Consider the following 19,128-nt stretch of genomic DNA (forward strand, 5'->3'; position numbering starts at 1 on the left):
GATGCTAGACATAAGTACGTTGAGATAATAAGAATGGATAGAAGAAACTTTTTTTTTTTTATGTAGGAAGGACACTGGCTAAGGGCAACAAAAAATCCAATAAAAAAAATATGCCCACTGAAATGCCAGTCCCATAAAAGGGTCAAAGCAGTGGTCAAAAATTGATGAATAAGTGTCTTGAAACCTCCCTCTTGAAAGAATTCAAGTCATAGGAAGGTGGAAATACAGAAGCAGGCAGGGAGTTCCAGAGTTTACCAGAGAAGGGGATGAATGATTGAGAATACTGGTTAACTCTTGCGTTAGAGAGGTGGACAGAATAGGGGTGAGAGAAAGAAGAAAGTCTTGTGCAGCGAGGCCGCGGAAGGAGGGGAGGCATGCAGTTAGCAAGAGCAGAAGAGCAGTTAGCTTGAAAATAGTGGTAGAAGACAGCTAGATATGCAACATTGCGGCAGTGAGAGAGAGGCTGAAGACAGTCAGTTAGAGGAGAGGAGTTGATGAGACGAAAGGCTTTTGATTCCACCCACCACTGTTAATAGATTTAGGAGAAGAACAGTGACCGTCTACCACAACAGCAATAGAACGGTCAGAAAGGAAACTTGAGATGAAGTTACAGAGAGAAGGATAGAAACCGTAGGAGGGTAGTTTAGAAATCAAAACTTTGTGCCAGACTCTATCAAAAGCTTTTGATATGTCCAAGGCAACAGCAAAAGTTTCACCAAAATCTCTAAAAGAGGATGACCAAGACTCAGTAAGGAAAGCCAGAAGATCACCAGTAGAGCGGCCTTGACAGAACCCATACTGGCGATCAGAGAGAAGGTTGTGAAGTGATAGATGTTTAAGAATCTTCCTGTTGAGGATAGATTCAAAAACTTCAGATAGGCAGGAAATTAAAGCAATAGGACGGTAGTTTGAGGGATGAGAACAGTCACCCTTTTTAGGAACAGGTTGAATGTAGGCAAACTTCCAGCAAGAAGGAAATGTAGATGTTGACAGACAGAGCTGAAAGAGTTTGACTAGGCAAGGTGCAAGCACGGAGGCACAGTTTCGGAGAACAATAGGAGGGACCCCATCAGGTCCATAAGCCTTCCGAGGGTTTAGGCCAGCGAGGGCATGGAAAACATCATTGCGAAAATTGAGAATTTATCATTTGGGAAGCACATAAACAAAATTATAGGAGAAGCATATAATCTGCTGAGAAACATCAAGATAGCATTCTCCTATATTAATGAAGATATGATAAAAAAAAACTGATAACAAAGATGATACGTCCGAGATTGGAGTACGCAGCATTAGTGTGGTTGCCAAGTTTGAAAAAGATACAAGAAAGAAAGAATCCAGAGAGCTGCAACTAAAATTCCTGCAAGCTTAAGAGAGTATAGTTATGAGGAAAGGTTGAAGAGATTGGACCTGACTACACTAGAAAAAAGGAGGGAAAGAAGTGATTTGATAGCAATATATAGAATATTGGTAGGAATGGAAAAGTTGGACAGAGAAGATCTCTTGATACCAGATACGAGAGACACAAGAGGACACAGAAGGAGGTTGAAAAGGAGTGTTTGCAGAAAAGACGTCAAGAAACATAGCTTCCCCCACAGAAGTATAACAGTGTGGAATGAACTTAAGGATGAGACTGTGTGTGCAAAGACAATTCATAAATTTAAAGAAAATCTAGGTAAAATTTGATATGGAGACGGGACGACACGAGCCTAGTGTGGCTCTTGTCCTGTATTTCACAACTAGGTAAATACAATATAAATATAAACACACACACACACACACACACACACACACACATGGCGGAGGTGAACCTAACAGAATGTGTTTTCTAGTGCCCTGCATATAGGAGGAAGGAACAACACAAACTGCTTATGGTGGAACAAGATATGTTATGAAGACACAGGAAAACCTAGGTGGTAAATAGGGAGGGGAGAAACAGTACCATGAGTATATATACTTATCCCATCACTAAGAAAGTTTGGTTTGCTTTGTTTACATTTTGGACAATATGGCAGAAGGCAGCACCCCAAGAGAAAGAGCTTCATTTGAAGGTTTTAGTGGAGAAGAAAGAGAACTAAACTATAGATTGCAGTATAGAAAAATTTTGCATATGGAGAAAATGATGGACAAATTCTTGCAAAGAATAGACATTGGAGGCACACCAGAAGGAGACTGGTAAGGAGTTGGTGACTATTACAGCAAAGTTGATTGAGATGGAAGATAAAAATGAAAAGTTAAAGGTGGAAAATGACTGTTTAAAGAAACAAATAAATGAAAAAGTAGAAACTGTTCAGAAAGGAAATGAGGAAGCGAAGACAAGTGTAAAGGATGTGGAAATGAGGCAAAATAAATGGTTTAATGAGCGTAAATTTGAAGAACCACTAAAGAAAATAATAGAACAACAAGAAAATGAGAAACAAAACTGGAGACAGAAAATGGTAAATGTTATTAAAGAAGAGAAAAATTAGTGAGAAACACTGTAGAAAAATATCAACAAATAATAGTCTTTGGTTTAATGAAAGAGAAAATAGTAAGCAGAATTCAAAGAGAGGAAAAGGAAAAAAACCTGTTGAATAAGTTACTGAAGGAAGTGAAGGGTGAAAACAGTCAGGTAGTAAACCAAGTGCAAGAGTTCCATAGAATTGGGTAATATGAAGAAGAAAAAATGAGACCCATAAGAATAAGTTTTGCAACACAGGTACAAGTAGAAGAGGTAATTAATGGGTCTTGGAGGTTGTCTGGAGATGAAGAATATAAGAATGTATGGATAGACAGGAATATGGATGAGATTCAAAGGTCAAAGCAAAAGGAGCAGGTAAATGAGGATTAAAAAAAAAAAAAGAGCAACAAACGGAGGAGAAATTTTTCTGGAGAGTAAGAGATGTGAGAATAAAGAAATGGTATATCAAACAGTAAGTAAAGTATGTTATATTAATGTAAATGGATTAATGTCAACAAAGGTGGAATTAAATGAGTTATTAGACAGAATCGCACTGGATGTTGCTGTATTATGTGAGACAAAATAGAAAAATGAATGGGGAACTGCTGACATTGGTGGTGATGAATATGATTTATGGTTGAAAAATAGAAGTGGCAAGAGAGGAGGGGGAGTGATCATTCTGACTAAAAAGAAGGGTAATAAAAAGTGAAGACAAGTCAGAAATTCTACAAGTGATGATTAGAAGTGGAAATGGAAGGATAATGAATTATGTAGGAGTGTATGTGCCACCAATGACCAATGCTTGGTAAAAGGAAGAGCACGAAGAGATGTTGGTAGATGTGTTAAAAGGTCTTGAAAAGATAGTGACGGAAAGTGGTGATATAGTTATTGTTGGTGATTTTAATTGTAAGGAGATAAATTGGGAGATATTGACAACTACTGGAAGATGATGTTGAGAAAAATGGGATGAATTTATAAGGATATATAATTCTGCTGTGGAAAAATTTGTCCATAGAGGAGGAGAAAGATGTAGAAAGGGTAAAGAATGGTTCAATACAAAATGCAAAGAGGTTAGAAATTGTAAGCTAAATGATTGGAATAGATGAAAGAGGAGGAAAACTAAGAGCAGATGGGAGGAATATATTGATGCTAGAAATAAGTACATTGAGATAATAAGAATGGAGAGAAGAAATTATGAAAGAGATATAATAGATAAGTGTATAAATGAACCCAAACTGTTCTTTAGACATATTAATGGGAAGATGAAGAAGAAGGAAGGTGTATCAAGATTGAAAGTTGAAGAAAAAATCCACGTGGATGCACAGGACATAGAAGAGGTTATGAACAATATTTTCAGATCGATATTTACTGTGGAAGGAGAGTTTGATGCTGGAAGGGATAAGTTCGTGAGGAATATACTAAGTACAGTCGCAGTCAGTTATGAGGAAATACTTCAGATGATGGAAGAACGATGTAAGTAAAGCAACTGATCCAGATGGAGTACCAAGTTGGATATTGAAGGAATGTAGAGAACAACTGGCTGATAATATTCACAGTATAGTGGTGACATTACTATCACAGGGAAGAGTACTGAAAGATTGGAAGAGAGCAAATATTACACCAATATTCAAAGGAGGAAATAAGGAAAACCTTCTAAATTATAGACCAGTGTCCTTGACTAGTGTTGTAGGAAAAGTATGTAAAAGAACAATAAAGGAAAGATGGATGGAACACTTGGAAAGAGATAAAGTTTTGGTAAATTGTCAATTTGGATTTAGGAGGGGAAGATCATGCTCCATGAACTTATTGTCCTTTTATTCAAGGGTAATCGATATTGTGCAGGAGAGAGAGATGGATGGGTGGATGGTGTCTATTTAGACTTAAGAAAGCATTGAATAATGTACCACACCAAAGATTGCTTTGGAAGATAAAAAAATTATGGAAAAATTAGAGGAAGACTGATGGAGTGGATGGAGGATTATCTGGATGATAGAGAGGTGAGAACATTAATACAAGACCAGAATTCATCTTGGCTGAAAGTAAAGTGGTGTCCCATAGGGATCAGTGTTGGGACCGACAATGTTTGTAATATATGTGAATGATATAAATGAAGAAATAGACAGTTATATGAACTTATTTGCAGTTGGTGCAAAGCTGATGAGAAGGGTAGAAAATGTAAATGACTGTATGGTACTGCAAAGTGATTTAAATAAGATAAATTGATGGATTAAATCTTGGCAAATGAAATTCAATTTAAGTAAATGTAAAGTAATGGAGTTTGGTAAGAGTAAGAAAAGAATACAATATCACCTCCTGTGGCCTCACTGCACAAGACTTTCTTTCATCCCTATTCTGTCCACCTTTAATGCAAGAGTTAACCAGTATTCTCAATCATTCATTCCTTATTCTGGTAAACTATGGAACCCCCTGCCTGCTTCTATATTTCCTCCTTCCTATGACTCAAATTCTTCTTTCAAGAGGGAGGTCTCAAAACACTTATCCTTCGATGATTCCCTAGACATCCGTTGTAGGACTGGCACCTCAGTGGGATTTTTTCCTCATGTTTGTTTCCCCATGGCCAGTGACACTCTAAAAAAAAAAAAAAACTTTCCAATCCTTTCTGAGAATTGAGATTGCAGGAATGTGTAGATGAAGATTTGATATACCCCAGTGTGTAATATGTTTCCACCCAGCCCCCAAATAAAGCCCCTATGTTTCTTGAAAGCATAATGATTAATTTGGGAGAGAGGGCAAGATGTGGGAGGAGCAGTGAAGTGAGGCATGCGGGACAGCCTATCACCCCAGTTGTCCATCCCCAATTTCCTCCCCCTCCCCCATCACATGTTCTGGCCTGCACGCACCTCCCTGGCCGCGTGGATTCCTGCCTTTGTTCAAACAGTAGACATTGAGATATCAGATAGTGGAGATGTGATACTGAATGAGTCCAGGCGAAGGTGTGTTTAGGGAGGGATATTACTGTATGTTTAAGGGTGGGCTTGAAGTATAATGTCTCACTATTATTATTATTATTATTATTATTATTATTATTATTATTATTATTATTATTATTATTATTATTATTATTATTATTATTATTGTATACCATATAAGGCTATATGGGAGGCCAGAATCAGGGTGAAGCCAGATATCAGATGAGAGAGTGTTTAGGACTCATATTCCAGGTGCTCCTTTGAGCACCTGCAAGCTGAATGAGTCCAGGCAAAGGTGTGTTTAGGGAGGGATATTCCTGTATGTTTAAGGATGGGCTTGAAGTATAACATCTCATTATTATTATTATTATTATTATTATTATTATTATTATTATTATTATTATTATTATTATTATTATTATTATTATTGTATTCCATATAAGGCCATATGGGAGGCCAGAATCTGGGAGAAGCCAGATATCAGATGAGAGAGTGTTTGGGACTCATATTCCTGGTGCTCCTTTGATGGAGAATGACTGTGCACATTATTGCATTTTTTTATATCATTATAGCCAGTATTTTGACAGGAGCAGGCTCCATCCTCTTCACCCATTTTTTTTTTTTTTTTTTTTTTTTTTTTTTTTTTTGGCCAAGTACAGTATCTGGGTGTAGCTCTATCATGTGTGTGTGTGTGTGTGTGTGTGTGTGTGTGTGTGTGTTGTGTGTTTTTTGAATACTACTAATGTCCAGGCTCACACCTGTGTTTGCTCAAAGTTAGAAGATCATACCGTATTTGAATTAGGCTACAGCTATTTACTTTCTTTTGGATTTCCACTAATTTTATAGGAGGTGGGAGTCTGCCTTCTGGAAGACTGTAATCACTTGGCCAGAGTGAGTAATATTTTTGTTGGACAGTGGGTGGTTTTATTGCTGAGGGCCTGTGAGGTATAATTACCCTTATCCTGTGTGTACATTGTCTTTACTGTTTGTTACTGTTTGTGCCCTAGAACATGGCTTATTGATTCTTTCCAGCTTGGAGGATTAAGTTTGTGTTTATTATACTCCCTTCCCTGTGGATGAGTGAAACAGGGTGGCAGCCTCAGAGATTTGATAGTTGTAGATGACTAGTAGTTGTTTGATTTGTTGTATTTGTACCCTGCACCTAAGTTAGCGGCAGCTGTGAGAGAGGCTGAACCTGGTTGTAAGAATACAATATATATATATATATATATATATATATATATATATATATATATATATATATATATATATATATATATATATATATATATATATATATATATATATAAAACATGAGATGTTAGACTGAGCTGATTTTGAGGGCCAACAATGTTCTTGGATATGTCCTTAAGGCCATCAGTTATTATGTAATCACATATTGACAAGAGTGAAGTTTATCTGTTTTACCAAGAATATATTGTTACATTTAATCTTATAAAATCAGTCTTCCCTAATAAAAACAACTCTAATTACTACAAAAAAATTTGCCACACCACACAAAGCCATATCACACTCAGCCACACAACTCATATCACAGCCACTTATGCCATACATTTACTTCACACTGGACATCACAACTAACCACAGAACAACCCATACCACACAAAGCCACATCACAATCCACATCTCATCCTCTGCATCATGCCACACATTAATACCCAACCACACATCCATACCATGCCACATATAGCACCCTGCTATACCATGGATACAAAGCCACACCATGGCACACATCACATCAACTACACAACAGTCCATACCATAACCAATCATTCAACAATCTATTTCACTCCCAGCCACATGACATATCACTTTCATCACAAGAACTACACAGCAGCCCATACCAAAGTCATATCACACAAAATGACATCAAATTGCATAACTGCACCCAGCCATACAACCACTGATATGATGCAACCATACCACAAAAAAAAAGACAGTATGTGTGTGAATATTTAAGGCTGTTTCACACTTAATGTAATTCTGTGCAAGCCACACTACAGTGAATGCATGTGAGTAATGCTTGCTATGTGGAAGCTATGTGGAAGCTGTGTAAATTAAGGAGGTACCCCATCTGGTCCATAAGCCTTCCAAGGGCATAGAAAACATCATTGTGAAGGATCTTGATTGGTAGCATGAAATAATTAGAGGGTGGAGGAGAGGGTAAATAATCCCTAAATCATCCAAGGTAGAGTTCTTACCAAAGGTTTGACTGAAGAGTTCAGCTTTAGAGATAGATGAGATGGTAGTGGTGCCATCAGGTTGGAATTAAGGAGGGAAAGATGAGAAAGGAAAGTTATTAGAGATTTTTTTTTTTCACAATCTGTCAGAAGTCACAAGGGGGTTTAGATTGCAAACATTTTAACATTTTCTATTGATGTAGGAGTTTTTGGATAGTGAAGGACAGATATGGTATTATTCCAGGCAGAAATATAAAGAGCATGAGATTCAAGTGATGGAAGGCTCAAGGACCATTTAAGGGTTACTTCTCAGTCATGTATAGCATAAGAACAGGCTGAGTTAAACTAAAGTTTGGAAGGTTTAGGATGAGAAAGAATGAGTAATGTATACCTCCATGCCAGACACTATCACCTACCTCTCTTATGTGCTCAGCACAGAGATGGATCTCTGTCGTAGAAGCAATAGTTATTTCAAGTAAGATCAGAATAATGCTTCCTTAAGGTCCCCCCCCTCCCCCCAAAAGTACTAGAGGCAAAATACTAGAGGCACTTCAGCTTTGGGGGATCCTGAAGAGGAATTGGAAGAGTAGGTATTGACAGGAGATTGCAACAGCATCAATAGAAGGATTAGAAATTTGAAAATAATTTTTTTTTTTATTTACTATTTTAATAAAGTATGAGAGGTCATATACAGTAGTTCAGATTACTAGCATAAATAACTTTCCTCTGGAGTTAGGATAGAACTATGAAAAGCATAACCTTCACCCTCCTGGATGCATGGTAGATTTTCAAGACATATTTTAGAGAAACCACAACTTACAGGAGAGTGGATAACCACAAGAGTAATTACAGCACAATGTAAGGGAAATAACAGCATTACAATGAATTGGTGAATGTAGGCTGGGAAAATTCACTCACCCATTTATGAGAAAATGCTTTACAATTTAAAGATAAGCTCAAAACTGCAGGTTACAAGACAGATTTGTTTATCAAATGGTAGTTTATGAAATGAAGGAGTGTGAAGGGTAATGGTCAGATCTTTATCAACTAGTACTTAAAAGTTAATTCTTTTGTCTGTTCCATCTATATCTCTCCCTTTGATGTGTTCTCTCATCTCTTGTTGCCTCTCCATTTTTTTTTTTTTTTTTTTTTTTTTTTCATTAAAATGTTGTAAGTTTTATATATTTACCTTTTCAGGTTAATGCCACCAAGGAATTCTCTTACTTTTCTTATTTTAGAACTAATTGTTGTCCATGCAATGGTAATAAGTTTCAGATACTACCATGATAATTTGCTATGATGGAAATCATATAGTGGGTTTGTTAATCTTATATTGTAGGAGTTCAGAACAAATGCTAATGAGTTGCAAGAGGGAATTTATTAATTTATTATGAGGAATATTATGTTGAACTACTAATTACATATATGAATACATACTCAGTTACTTACAGATATCCTTTATTTTCATTCAGGTGAGATAGTCTGCAATGCATGTGGCTTATACTTCAAACTACATGGAGTTAATCGACCTAGCCACCTCTTCCGCACTGCTCCCATGACACGAAGGAGAAATCCTAAGAAGAAAAAGGAAGCAAACAATAGTGCTACTGATCATCTGGATCAGGCTATCAATGGTGAGTAAATACTTTCATATCTAGTGTATTTTAAAGTAACTTCTTTTTTTGCTGATGCAACTTGCAGGAAATAAAATAAATTGCCAAAATTAAGTATATTATTTTCATAGCGAAATTACAGAGTTGGTGGTATGATGCACTATCATTCCTTTCACTATTCTCATAAAATGGTACCCTCACCTTAAGTTTGTGACATGATAAATTACATCTTCTCACTGTTCTCAGAAAAGCATTATCTTGACTGCACCATGGCAAAATATATTTGCTGATGGATAAGATGCACTTTTACTTAAGATGCAGTGCTATTTTATGTGGAAGTTTTGTGAAAAAGAAACTTATTGGTGTTTTTTGGAAAAGCTTTTGCTTCATCATAAAGTTATTGGTTATCTCTGTCACTGGTTTAGGCACTGAAAAAATGATAATAGTTAAAATATAAAGAAAATGTTATAAGGTATCAAATTTGGTCATGTTTTATTGCAGAATGCCCCACAATGATTTTATTTCCATGTGAATAAGTTCTATTTAAAGAACCTAGATTATTTTTTTTATCTATGACTTTCACCTTAGATTTTGTGTTGTAGGTATATTTTTGTTTATTTTCTGCCAGATATTTGAACTTTATGCAATATTTGCATTTAAAACATTAACAACAGGATTATCAAACAACCCCTTCCCTCTTGTGCTAAACATCTTTTGGTGACTGCTTCCTCTCGGTGATATTATCAGACACTCTCTTCTGCTCCTTTTCTCTGAGAGAGTGCTCCTTGTATTCTTGATAATCATGTAAATCACACTGTTTTGAAAACTAGAGGAATAATGCCTTTTATATACATTGCTATGCTAGTAAATATTCTGTGGCTTATATTTTTATATAAGCAATGTGTGATATGGTGATATACATTATGTTATATGAGTCCTCTTGTTGCTACCCATGAGGATGTTTGTTTTCAAGAGAAGTCTGTCAGCCTCGAGTTTCACTTCAGCCATACCACCATAAAGCAGTATAAAACAGTATTCATGCTTACCAAGAAAAAGTTGGCTGTGAATATAAGTGAGGAACAGCTACTGTACACTGCTCCCTTGTTATAAGATTTGGTTACGTTCTGAAAATGTAATGCTAGGGAATTTCATCTGTGGAACCTCTCCTCCTTGGTTAGCTTAGAGGATTAGGAACATCTTTCATGTCACATCTGGACTCTGTCTATAGCTAAGAATAATAGACACCTCTTTGTGTTAGTTAGGGATCAGATGAAACCTTTCTCCAAGGTTGCTCTGTCGTTCTTTCTCCAGGAGACAATCTAAGTGTCCTATGAGTCTCTGCCTGAGGACCTGTGTCATAGACTCAGGGTGAGCACACATGACATACAGGGCATTGCGACTTCTCTTTTAATTTGGAGGAATTAATTGATTGCCTCCATCCTGGACACAGCTTGTTGAAAGACACCTTCAGCATTTTCTGAATACTAACTAAAGGATTTCCAACAGAGAGTGGGAGACATCTTTTTTCTAGGTCCATTTGTGGCAGTGGGGGATATTGTCGCTTAAAGTCCCCAATACTGTTGCTCCCCCTCGTTAGGGTATGGTGAACTTGGTGCATCATAGACATTTGGTATGAGGTACTGGGAGGCACTACCAAACACAACCACTCCTGCATCCCTCAATTTCGTCATTGTTAGGACCTCCTCTACAAGTTGGTGTCACTGACACTTTTGCAGTGGACATGTACCCTATCCATACTTGTGTGTGATCTCTCCACCATTTAATGTGGAAATATGCAAAATTTCACTTCTGAGCACATAGGATCCTGTTAATTTCTTAATGCTGGACACTTCAAACTACATGCAAGCCTGTATATAGAGTTCTGCAGGTGTGTGCCACTTTCATATTTCATACCAGCCATTTCTTATCTGATATAATTTTGTGCCATGAAGAATCATTTGATCAGTCTGTATTGTACTCTGTTAAACAGCTGAATGAATCCTGTATGTAACTGTATTGTTCAGTTCCCAATTTGTATGAACATCATAAATTTTTTGAGAGAAGCATGACTACTGGTTATCCCAATTCCTGAGAAGTTGAGGCAAACCATAGCTCAGTTTTGGCTCAGTTTACACCACAAGCATTGACCTATACTCCATATGAAAGCTTTGGAAAATCTGAGTATAATTTCTGTGTGCAAAAAAAGCATAATATACACAAAAGAACGAAGTAAGTAGAAAACATGTGTGTGATAATTAATGAAGATTTCACTGTGATTATTTATAACAGCACTATCTCTTTTATTTGTTGATGTAATAATCATCTTTTACAAAGAAATTCTTTATAGTTTATAACAAGCTTTATAGTTTATGACTCATCAGAAAACCACAATCTCAGTTTAAACATGGACTAATGGTCGTAATAGTTTTACTACTCAACAGTGCTATCATTGCTAGATGATGGCTCACCACAAGTATCCAGATTCTAGTTTAATGTGAGGGACAATACTGTAAGTGGAATAATCAAATAGTGTAATCTGAAGAACTACTAAGCAAAAGAAAAATTCCTAGTTATTATAACTGTATTCTAGTATAGTGTAATTATAAAAAAAATCCCACCTTCCTTTCTCACACATTCCTGTTATGTGGGAATAGGATATATCTGGGGTCAGCTACACATCAACTCAACAGTGATAATGAGTCTCTCTGATGAATCTATCCTCAGCAGGAACATTCTTAAACATGAACCATTTCACAATTTTCTATCTAATTGCCAGTATGGGTTCCGTCTAGGCCACTCTACTGGGCTTGTATACATAAAAATTTTTAACAGGCTAAAAGTACTTTTAGTGACCAGTTTTACTTTTACTGCTAAAAGTTCCTTAAAAGTAATACATAATCGCTTTTAAGACCTAAAAGACTTAGCGGCTAGGAGTGAGAAGTACTCCTAAGCACCTAAAATTACTTTCAGGCCACAAGATGACAGCCCAAGGCCTCAATTTTTGGCAAAGGAGAGGCATCCTATGAGATTACAGTGATGCTCAGCTGATCAAGAGAGTTCTGCCTGCCCTTGGGGACATTTTACATGTGATAGAGCTTATGAGGAATGCACTTGGACAGTGGTTCCCAAACTTTTCAAACTTATGGAACCCTTTTCACACTTCCTGGCATATGGAGGAACCCCTCATACGACCCCCTCACCCAATATACATGGAAATCTCCATGTAGGTGAAACCTTCCCCCATCACACACACACACACACACACACACACACACACACACACACACACACACACAAGACTGGTATAATAGAATATGTGAAATAGCTAGGGAGGAGAGAGAAATGGCATAAAATAGATGGCGAAGGAAAAATACACAGGAGCTATGGCAAAACTACACAACTACAAGAAATGAATATGTAAGGGTTATTAGAGAAGAAAGGAAAAATTATGAGAAAGATGTTATGGACAAATGCAAAGAGTAACCAAAACTGTTCTTCAGATATGTGAACAGCAAAATGAAAAATAGAGAAGGAATAAGCAGATTGAAGGTGAATGGTCAAATGTGTGAGGATCCAGTTGAATTGGTAGAGATAATGAACAAGAGCTTTCAATCAGTATTCACAAAAGAGAAAACATTTGTGTGGCAGAGTGAGATGAGTAAAGAAATGGGGCTGGGGGAAATCCAAGTGACTGAAGAGGACATCCAGAAACAGATGGAGGGACTAGACGTTAGGAAGCCCCCTGGACCTGATGAAGTGTCAGGATGGATACTAAAAGAGTGCAATCAGCAGTTGACATGGGTAATACATAATATTATTGAAAGCTCCCTAATTGAAACCAGAGTCCCAATTGAATGGAAGAGAGCCAACATAGTGCCAATCTACAAAGGTGGTAGTAAAGAGGAGCCCTTAAACTATAGACCTGTGTCTCTAACAAGTGTGGTGTGCAAAATGTGTAAAAGATTGGTGAAGGATAAATGGATGCAGTACCTAGAAGGAAATGAAGTGATAATAAAGCAACAATTTGGATTTAGGAGGAGATCGTGTGTTATAAACTTACTGAGTTTTTATTCTAGAGTGGTGGATATAATGCAAGAAAGAGATGGATGGGCTGATTGTGTTTATTTAGACCTGAAGAAGGCCTTTGATAAAGTGCCACACAGGAAATTGTTGTGGAAATTGAAGCATAATGGTGGGCTAAGGGGGCGCCTGCTGAGATGGAAAATTTCTTGACAAACAGAGAAATGAGAACAGTGGTAAAAGATCAAAAATCATCATGGAGGGAAGTCATAAGTGGAGTACCCCAAGGCTCAGTATTTGCACCAGTCATGTCTATATGAATGATATGACAGAGAGTGTGAACAGCTACATGAGCCTTTTTGTGGATGATGCAAAGTTGCTGAAGAAAGTTGAGAGTGCAGGGGACTGTGGAACGTTACAAGAAGACCTGAACAAGATATCAGAGTGGAGTTATAGATGGGAAATGGAATTTAATTTAAAGAAGTGTAAGGTAATAGAATTTGGAAAAAGTACAAGAAGAGTAAAAGTAAATTATGTGTTGTATGGTGTAAGGTTGAGGGGAGCAGAAGAGGAAAAAGATCTCGGTGTTACAGTGACTGGGAACCTGACCCCGGAGAGACACATTAGCAAAATTACAGGAAAAACCTATAACTTGTTGAGAAGAATAAGACTTGCCTTTGTATATATGGATGAAGGGATGAGCAGGAAGATGATCATGTCACTGATAAGACCTAGATTAGAATATGCAGCAGTAGTGTGGTTGCCATACAAGAAAAAGGATATAAGGAAGTTGGAGAGAGTTCAGAGAGCAGCTATGAAGATGGTACCAGCTATCAGGAATTTATCATATGAAGAGAGACTGTAAAGGCTACATCTACCTACATAGGAATAGAGGAGAGAAAGGGGAGACTTGATTGTGATATATAAAGCATATGAGGGAGTAGAGGACATGGACCGGAGTGACTTAATGGTCTGGGATACACAGGACACTAGAGGACATGGGAAGAGGCTGAAGAGGAGTGCTTGTAGAAGAGACATCTAAAAGTATAGTTCCCCATATAGAAGTATTGATGTATGGAACAGTCTGGATGAGGAGATAGTAAATGCAGAAAGTATACATGGATTCAAGGCTAAGTTGGATATTAAAAGATATGGAGATGGGGCAGCATGAGCATAGCTCTTTTCCCATAAAGCACAACTAGGTAAACACACACACACACATGATTTAAATATGAAAATACAAAGCTCACTACTCAGAAACATAATTATTACATTTCTTAATGTGATAGGTGAGCTTGTTTTTGGCAACAGAGACCATGAAAGTCTGGAACTATGTTTGTTAACTGCGTACGCATATCAGGTGCTGCATCCAACTTGCTCTGGTAGTTGTTTTTGGTTGCAGTGTAATGGGAGAAAGCTACTTCACACATATATGTTGTTGCAAAGTGTATGAGATGTTTCATTGCTCGTTTTGCTAATTCCGGGTACCACTTCACCTCTTGTGGTTGTCTTGAGAGTTTGGCACAACACCAGATCTTCATGAACAGACTCATCTGACACATATCGTACAAATACAAGGACAGCTAAACTTGCAACATCAGTCAATTCATCCAGCTGAATGGTGAAGCCCACTGGACTTGATTTTATGTGATTTATTAACTCCATTTCACAATTATCTGCTGTATCTTTCATTTGGCATGATATGGTGTGATTTGACAGTGTCAGATCACACCATATCTCTTCTAACATACAGGAAAGCACATCTTTCATGCATGGTTTTAGTAAAGATTCTGCAATTGTGTGAGCTTCACCAGCCCTAGCAATGTGATAAATTACGCAGTATGAGGCTTCAAGTGCCTTTTTATTGTCTTGGTAAGCAAATTTCTTGATGGAAACAATACCTTTCTTTAATTGATCTCATTTTCTTACAAAATAATCACTGTGTTAACTAACTGTGGGTGTCTGGTTTCAAGGTGCCTCCTCAATTTTGCAGGATCCAAGCTAATATTAGCCAAAATTTGATTATGTTCAACACATCAGGAGCATTTTTGTCTCTAACTGACATGAAACCAAATTTAATGTAACTGTCACCAAACTTGTGCTTCTTTAATTACCAGTACCTGATTTACTAGCTCTTGATTCTTGTGTTACAGAAGTAGAAGTATGTAGTTCATGCAGGGATTGTGTTTCATCACTAGCTTCATCTGTCTGTTTAGCATGCTCTCTACTCACAGTAGAAACAGTAGATGTGTTATGAAGTTTATCACCTTGCAACTTTGGCCATAAGGTGTGGTATTTCAACCAATTTTCCATCTTAAAAATTTGATAATGCAATAAACAACACGAACACAGTGCAATACGCATCTCATGAGGCCCACGGTTGTACTGGCTAGTACGAGCCAGGGATAGGACTGGGACACGTACAGATGCTGAACGGACGTGTACACTTCATGTACTGTCGATCAGTCAGTCTCTCTCTCTCTCTCTCTCTCTCTCTCTCTCTCTCTCTCTCTCTCTCTCTCTCTCTCTCTCTCTCTCTCTCTTAAAATGCAAATGATTTCATCTCTTTCATGTTTAATTTTATCCATTCCTGTTCATATGAAATTGTAAATAAATAAAAGTAAGCTTTTGTCAAGTGTGTTTAAGTTTTTGCCACGGAAGACCTTGAAAGGTCTTCATGGAACCCTGGGATCCCGTGGAACACAGTTTGAGAACCACTGCACTAGGGAGTTGCACTGTAGGCAATAAGATTAGATAAAGGCCATAACTTCAGTACAACACAGCTGACCATCAGCCAAAACCCTTGAGGCTCACTCACTATACGGCATCTTCAGATTTATTCTCTCTCTCTCTCTCTCTCTCTCTCTCTCTCTCTCTCTCTCTCTCTCTCTCTCTCTCTCTCTCTCTCTCTCTCTCTCTCTCTCTCTCTCTCTCTCTCTCTCTCTGATGGATATTATGATGAGACAAATGCATTATATAAGCTGCAGGATTCCTGATTCTTTCTTTAGTGTTATTGATGACACATATAAGAATCATTGCATCCAGACATTATGAGGCAGAATATGTAAATAAGACACACACATATAAGAATCACTGCATCCAGACATTAGGAGGCAGAATATGTAAATAAGGCATGAAATAAAGCTACCTGTGGAATGCAATTGCAGCCCATGACACCAAAATCCATTTTTAATTGTATTTTGGCAAGTGTGTGTATTTACCTAGTTGTATTGTACAGGGCACGAGCCAAAGCTCATTTTGTCCTGTCTCTATAACCTTATTTATCCAGTTTCTCTTTAAACATGTGTGCACCGTTTGCACAACCACTGTATGGAGTATGGTTCACATGGAAGGGGGGATTCCATTCATACCACTCTTTTAGACAGGCTGGAATCAAAAGCTTTTCATCTCATCATCTCCTCTTGACTGTCTTCAGCCTCTTTCTCATCGCTGCAATGCTGCATCTGGCTATCTTGTACTGCTATTTTCATGCTAACTGCTCTTCTGATCTTACTAACTGCATGCCTCCACCCTTCCCATGGCCTCACTGCACAAGACTTTCTTCTTTTTCTCACCCCTATTCTGTTCACCTCTCTAATGCAAGAGTTGACCAGTATTCTCAGTCATTCATCTCTTTCTCTGATAAACTCTGGGACTCCCTGCCTGCTTCAATATTTCCACCTTCCTATGACTTGAATTCCTTCAAGAGGAAGGTTTCAAGAGACTTTTCAATTTTTGACTACCGTTGTGGACCCTATTCAGGGACCGGCATCTGTTTTTTCCTTGGCCAGTGTCCCTCCTACATTAAAAAAAAGAAACGGGGTAGACTGGCGTCTGGGAATGGATTAATCCATTTTTACATTGATTCCTATGGAGAAAATTGTTTTGGTTTTTTAACATTTCGGATTTCGAACAGCACTCAGGAATTAATTAAGTTCTAGAACAGAGGTTCCACTGTAATGTTCAGTGCCTCAGAACCTCAATTCCTCCATTTGTCAACTCGACAACCTTCAAGAGAACTATCCTCTCCTCTTCAATGACACTCAACTATCCCCTTCTTCTACACTGAAGATCCTCAGTCTGTCCTTTACTTTATAATCTAAGCTGGAAACTTCAAATCTCATCTATAGCTAAAACAGCTTCTATGAAGTTAGGCATTCTGAGATGTCTCCACCAGTTTTTCTCACCCTTCCATCTGCTAACTCTGTACAGGGGCCTTATCCATCCATGTATGAAGTATGCTTGACATATCTGGCAGGGTTCTACTCATACTGCTCTTCTAGATAGGGTGGAATCAAACTTCCAACCTATCTAACTTCCATGACCTCACTGCACAAGACTTTCTTTTTTCTCTCATCCCTATTCTGTCCACCTTTTTAATGCAAGAGTTAACCAGTATTCTCAATCATTCATCCCTGTCTCTGATAAACTCTGGAACACCCAGTCTGCCTCTGTATTTCCACCTTCCTATAACTTGAACTCCTTCAAGAGGGAGGTTTCATGATATTTATCCTGTATTTCTTATTAATGATTTCAGCTCTGCAGGGACCAGCATCTCAGTGGGCCTTTTTTTTCTATTTGATTTTTGTTGCCCTTGGCTCATGCCCATCCTACATAAAAAAAAATAAATAAATAAATAAATAAATACTCCAAGAGTTTATGATCAGCCATTGACAAACTGAGAGGTCTTGGTGGATTTCTCTGCATGGGGACATTCACAATATCAAGCACTTTGCCATGTACCACATCATGGATCCATTTGTCTGTGGAGAGGATTCACCATTGTAACCTATCATCAAAAATTTTCCCCCCATAAAATTATCTGGGGTGTTAACCAAAAAGAAGTATCAAGTTGCTTAGGGTAGGTGGTCTCACTGGGGAGTTTTTTTTGCATCAGCATCTCCTTCCCCTGGGGAGGCCTCTGGCCTAAAAAAGGACTTGCCTGGACTGTTGTGGGTAGTTAAGTTGGTAAGGTTGTCTAATTGCTTCCCTATTTGGAGCATACTACCTACCAGGAGCTTTGTAAGGATAGAAGGAGAGCCCCTGTAGTTTCCTTGATTTGTGTATTTCTTAAAATTTCTTTACAGCATCAAACGGGAACAAATCCTTTCCTATTTCACACTCCCATTTGCAGAGGTCTGCCAGGGCAGAATCATTTATGAGGATCTGTGTAATATCTTTCCTCAGCTGATTAATGTAATTCACAGCCAAAGTAAGGAGTCTGAGCCAGTTATTATTGAGACCATCTAGATAGCAATTTATGGGCTTATTTTTCTTATTCCCAATATCACTTATGCAAAGGGCAATGGGGACCAAATCCTTCATTAGCGGTCCATTAGTAAGTGAATGTCGGGCATCATCTAGCTTCCCACCAACACTCATGGCTTTGGTGATGGCGGTATTGGTTACTGGAACCTACAAGTTCGCCACATTGCTTGAGAGTTTGATCTTATCACATGTTAATTTAACACTATCAGACGGTGGCTGGCATCTCAGACATCTCAGACTCGAATCGAGGATGTAAGCCAAGTGCTTTGACAATGGGTCACCTTTCTCTTCCTCCCCATGGAAGTTGCCTGAAGAATCATCGAACACTTTTATTGAATTTGGCGTTATCATAAACAGTTACATTCCAAAACCTCCCTTGAAAAGCAAAAATCTGTGAGTATGGGAAACCACTCTTATAAGGGTCAGCAATACCCATGTTTATAGTTTAAACCAGTGAATATACATCTCACACTTATTAAACACATTTTAGATTAACACATTAAAAATTATTATTCTTATAATACATAATATTTTAATTTAAACAAAATACAGTACACTGTAAAACGAAAGGGGACTAAACTAATATGTACAGTAATCCCTCAATATAACCTCTATTACCAAATTTTGGGTATAATGCCCCCTTTAAGGCTGCTGCGTGC

At 37.8% G+C, this 19,128-nt stretch overlaps 1 protein-coding gene across 4 annotated transcripts in view; it reads left to right on the plus strand.

The window, feature by feature from the left end:
• LOC135111778 (transcription factor elt-3-like) overlaps positions 1-19,128 on the plus strand; it is a 261,683-nt gene that overhangs the window by 153,698 nt on the left and 88,857 nt on the right. For 3 of the 4 annotated variants that reach the window (XM_064025503.1, XM_064025492.1, XM_064025496.1), the window contains exon 9: positions 9,041-9,202. In XM_064025503.1, the coding sequence (XP_063881573.1) occupies positions 9,041-9,202 (162 nt within the window). Of the gene's footprint in view, positions 1-9,040; positions 9,203-12,151; positions 12,296-19,128 lie in introns of those variants that run through there. The other variant, XM_064025509.1, reaches the window with a different exon arrangement.

This window comes from Scylla paramamosain, chromosome 2 (genome assembly GCF_035594125.1).
Source record: "Scylla paramamosain isolate STU-SP2022 chromosome 2, ASM3559412v1, whole genome shotgun sequence".
Classification (NCBI taxonomy): domain Eukaryota; kingdom Metazoa; phylum Arthropoda; class Malacostraca; order Decapoda; family Portunidae; genus Scylla; species Scylla paramamosain.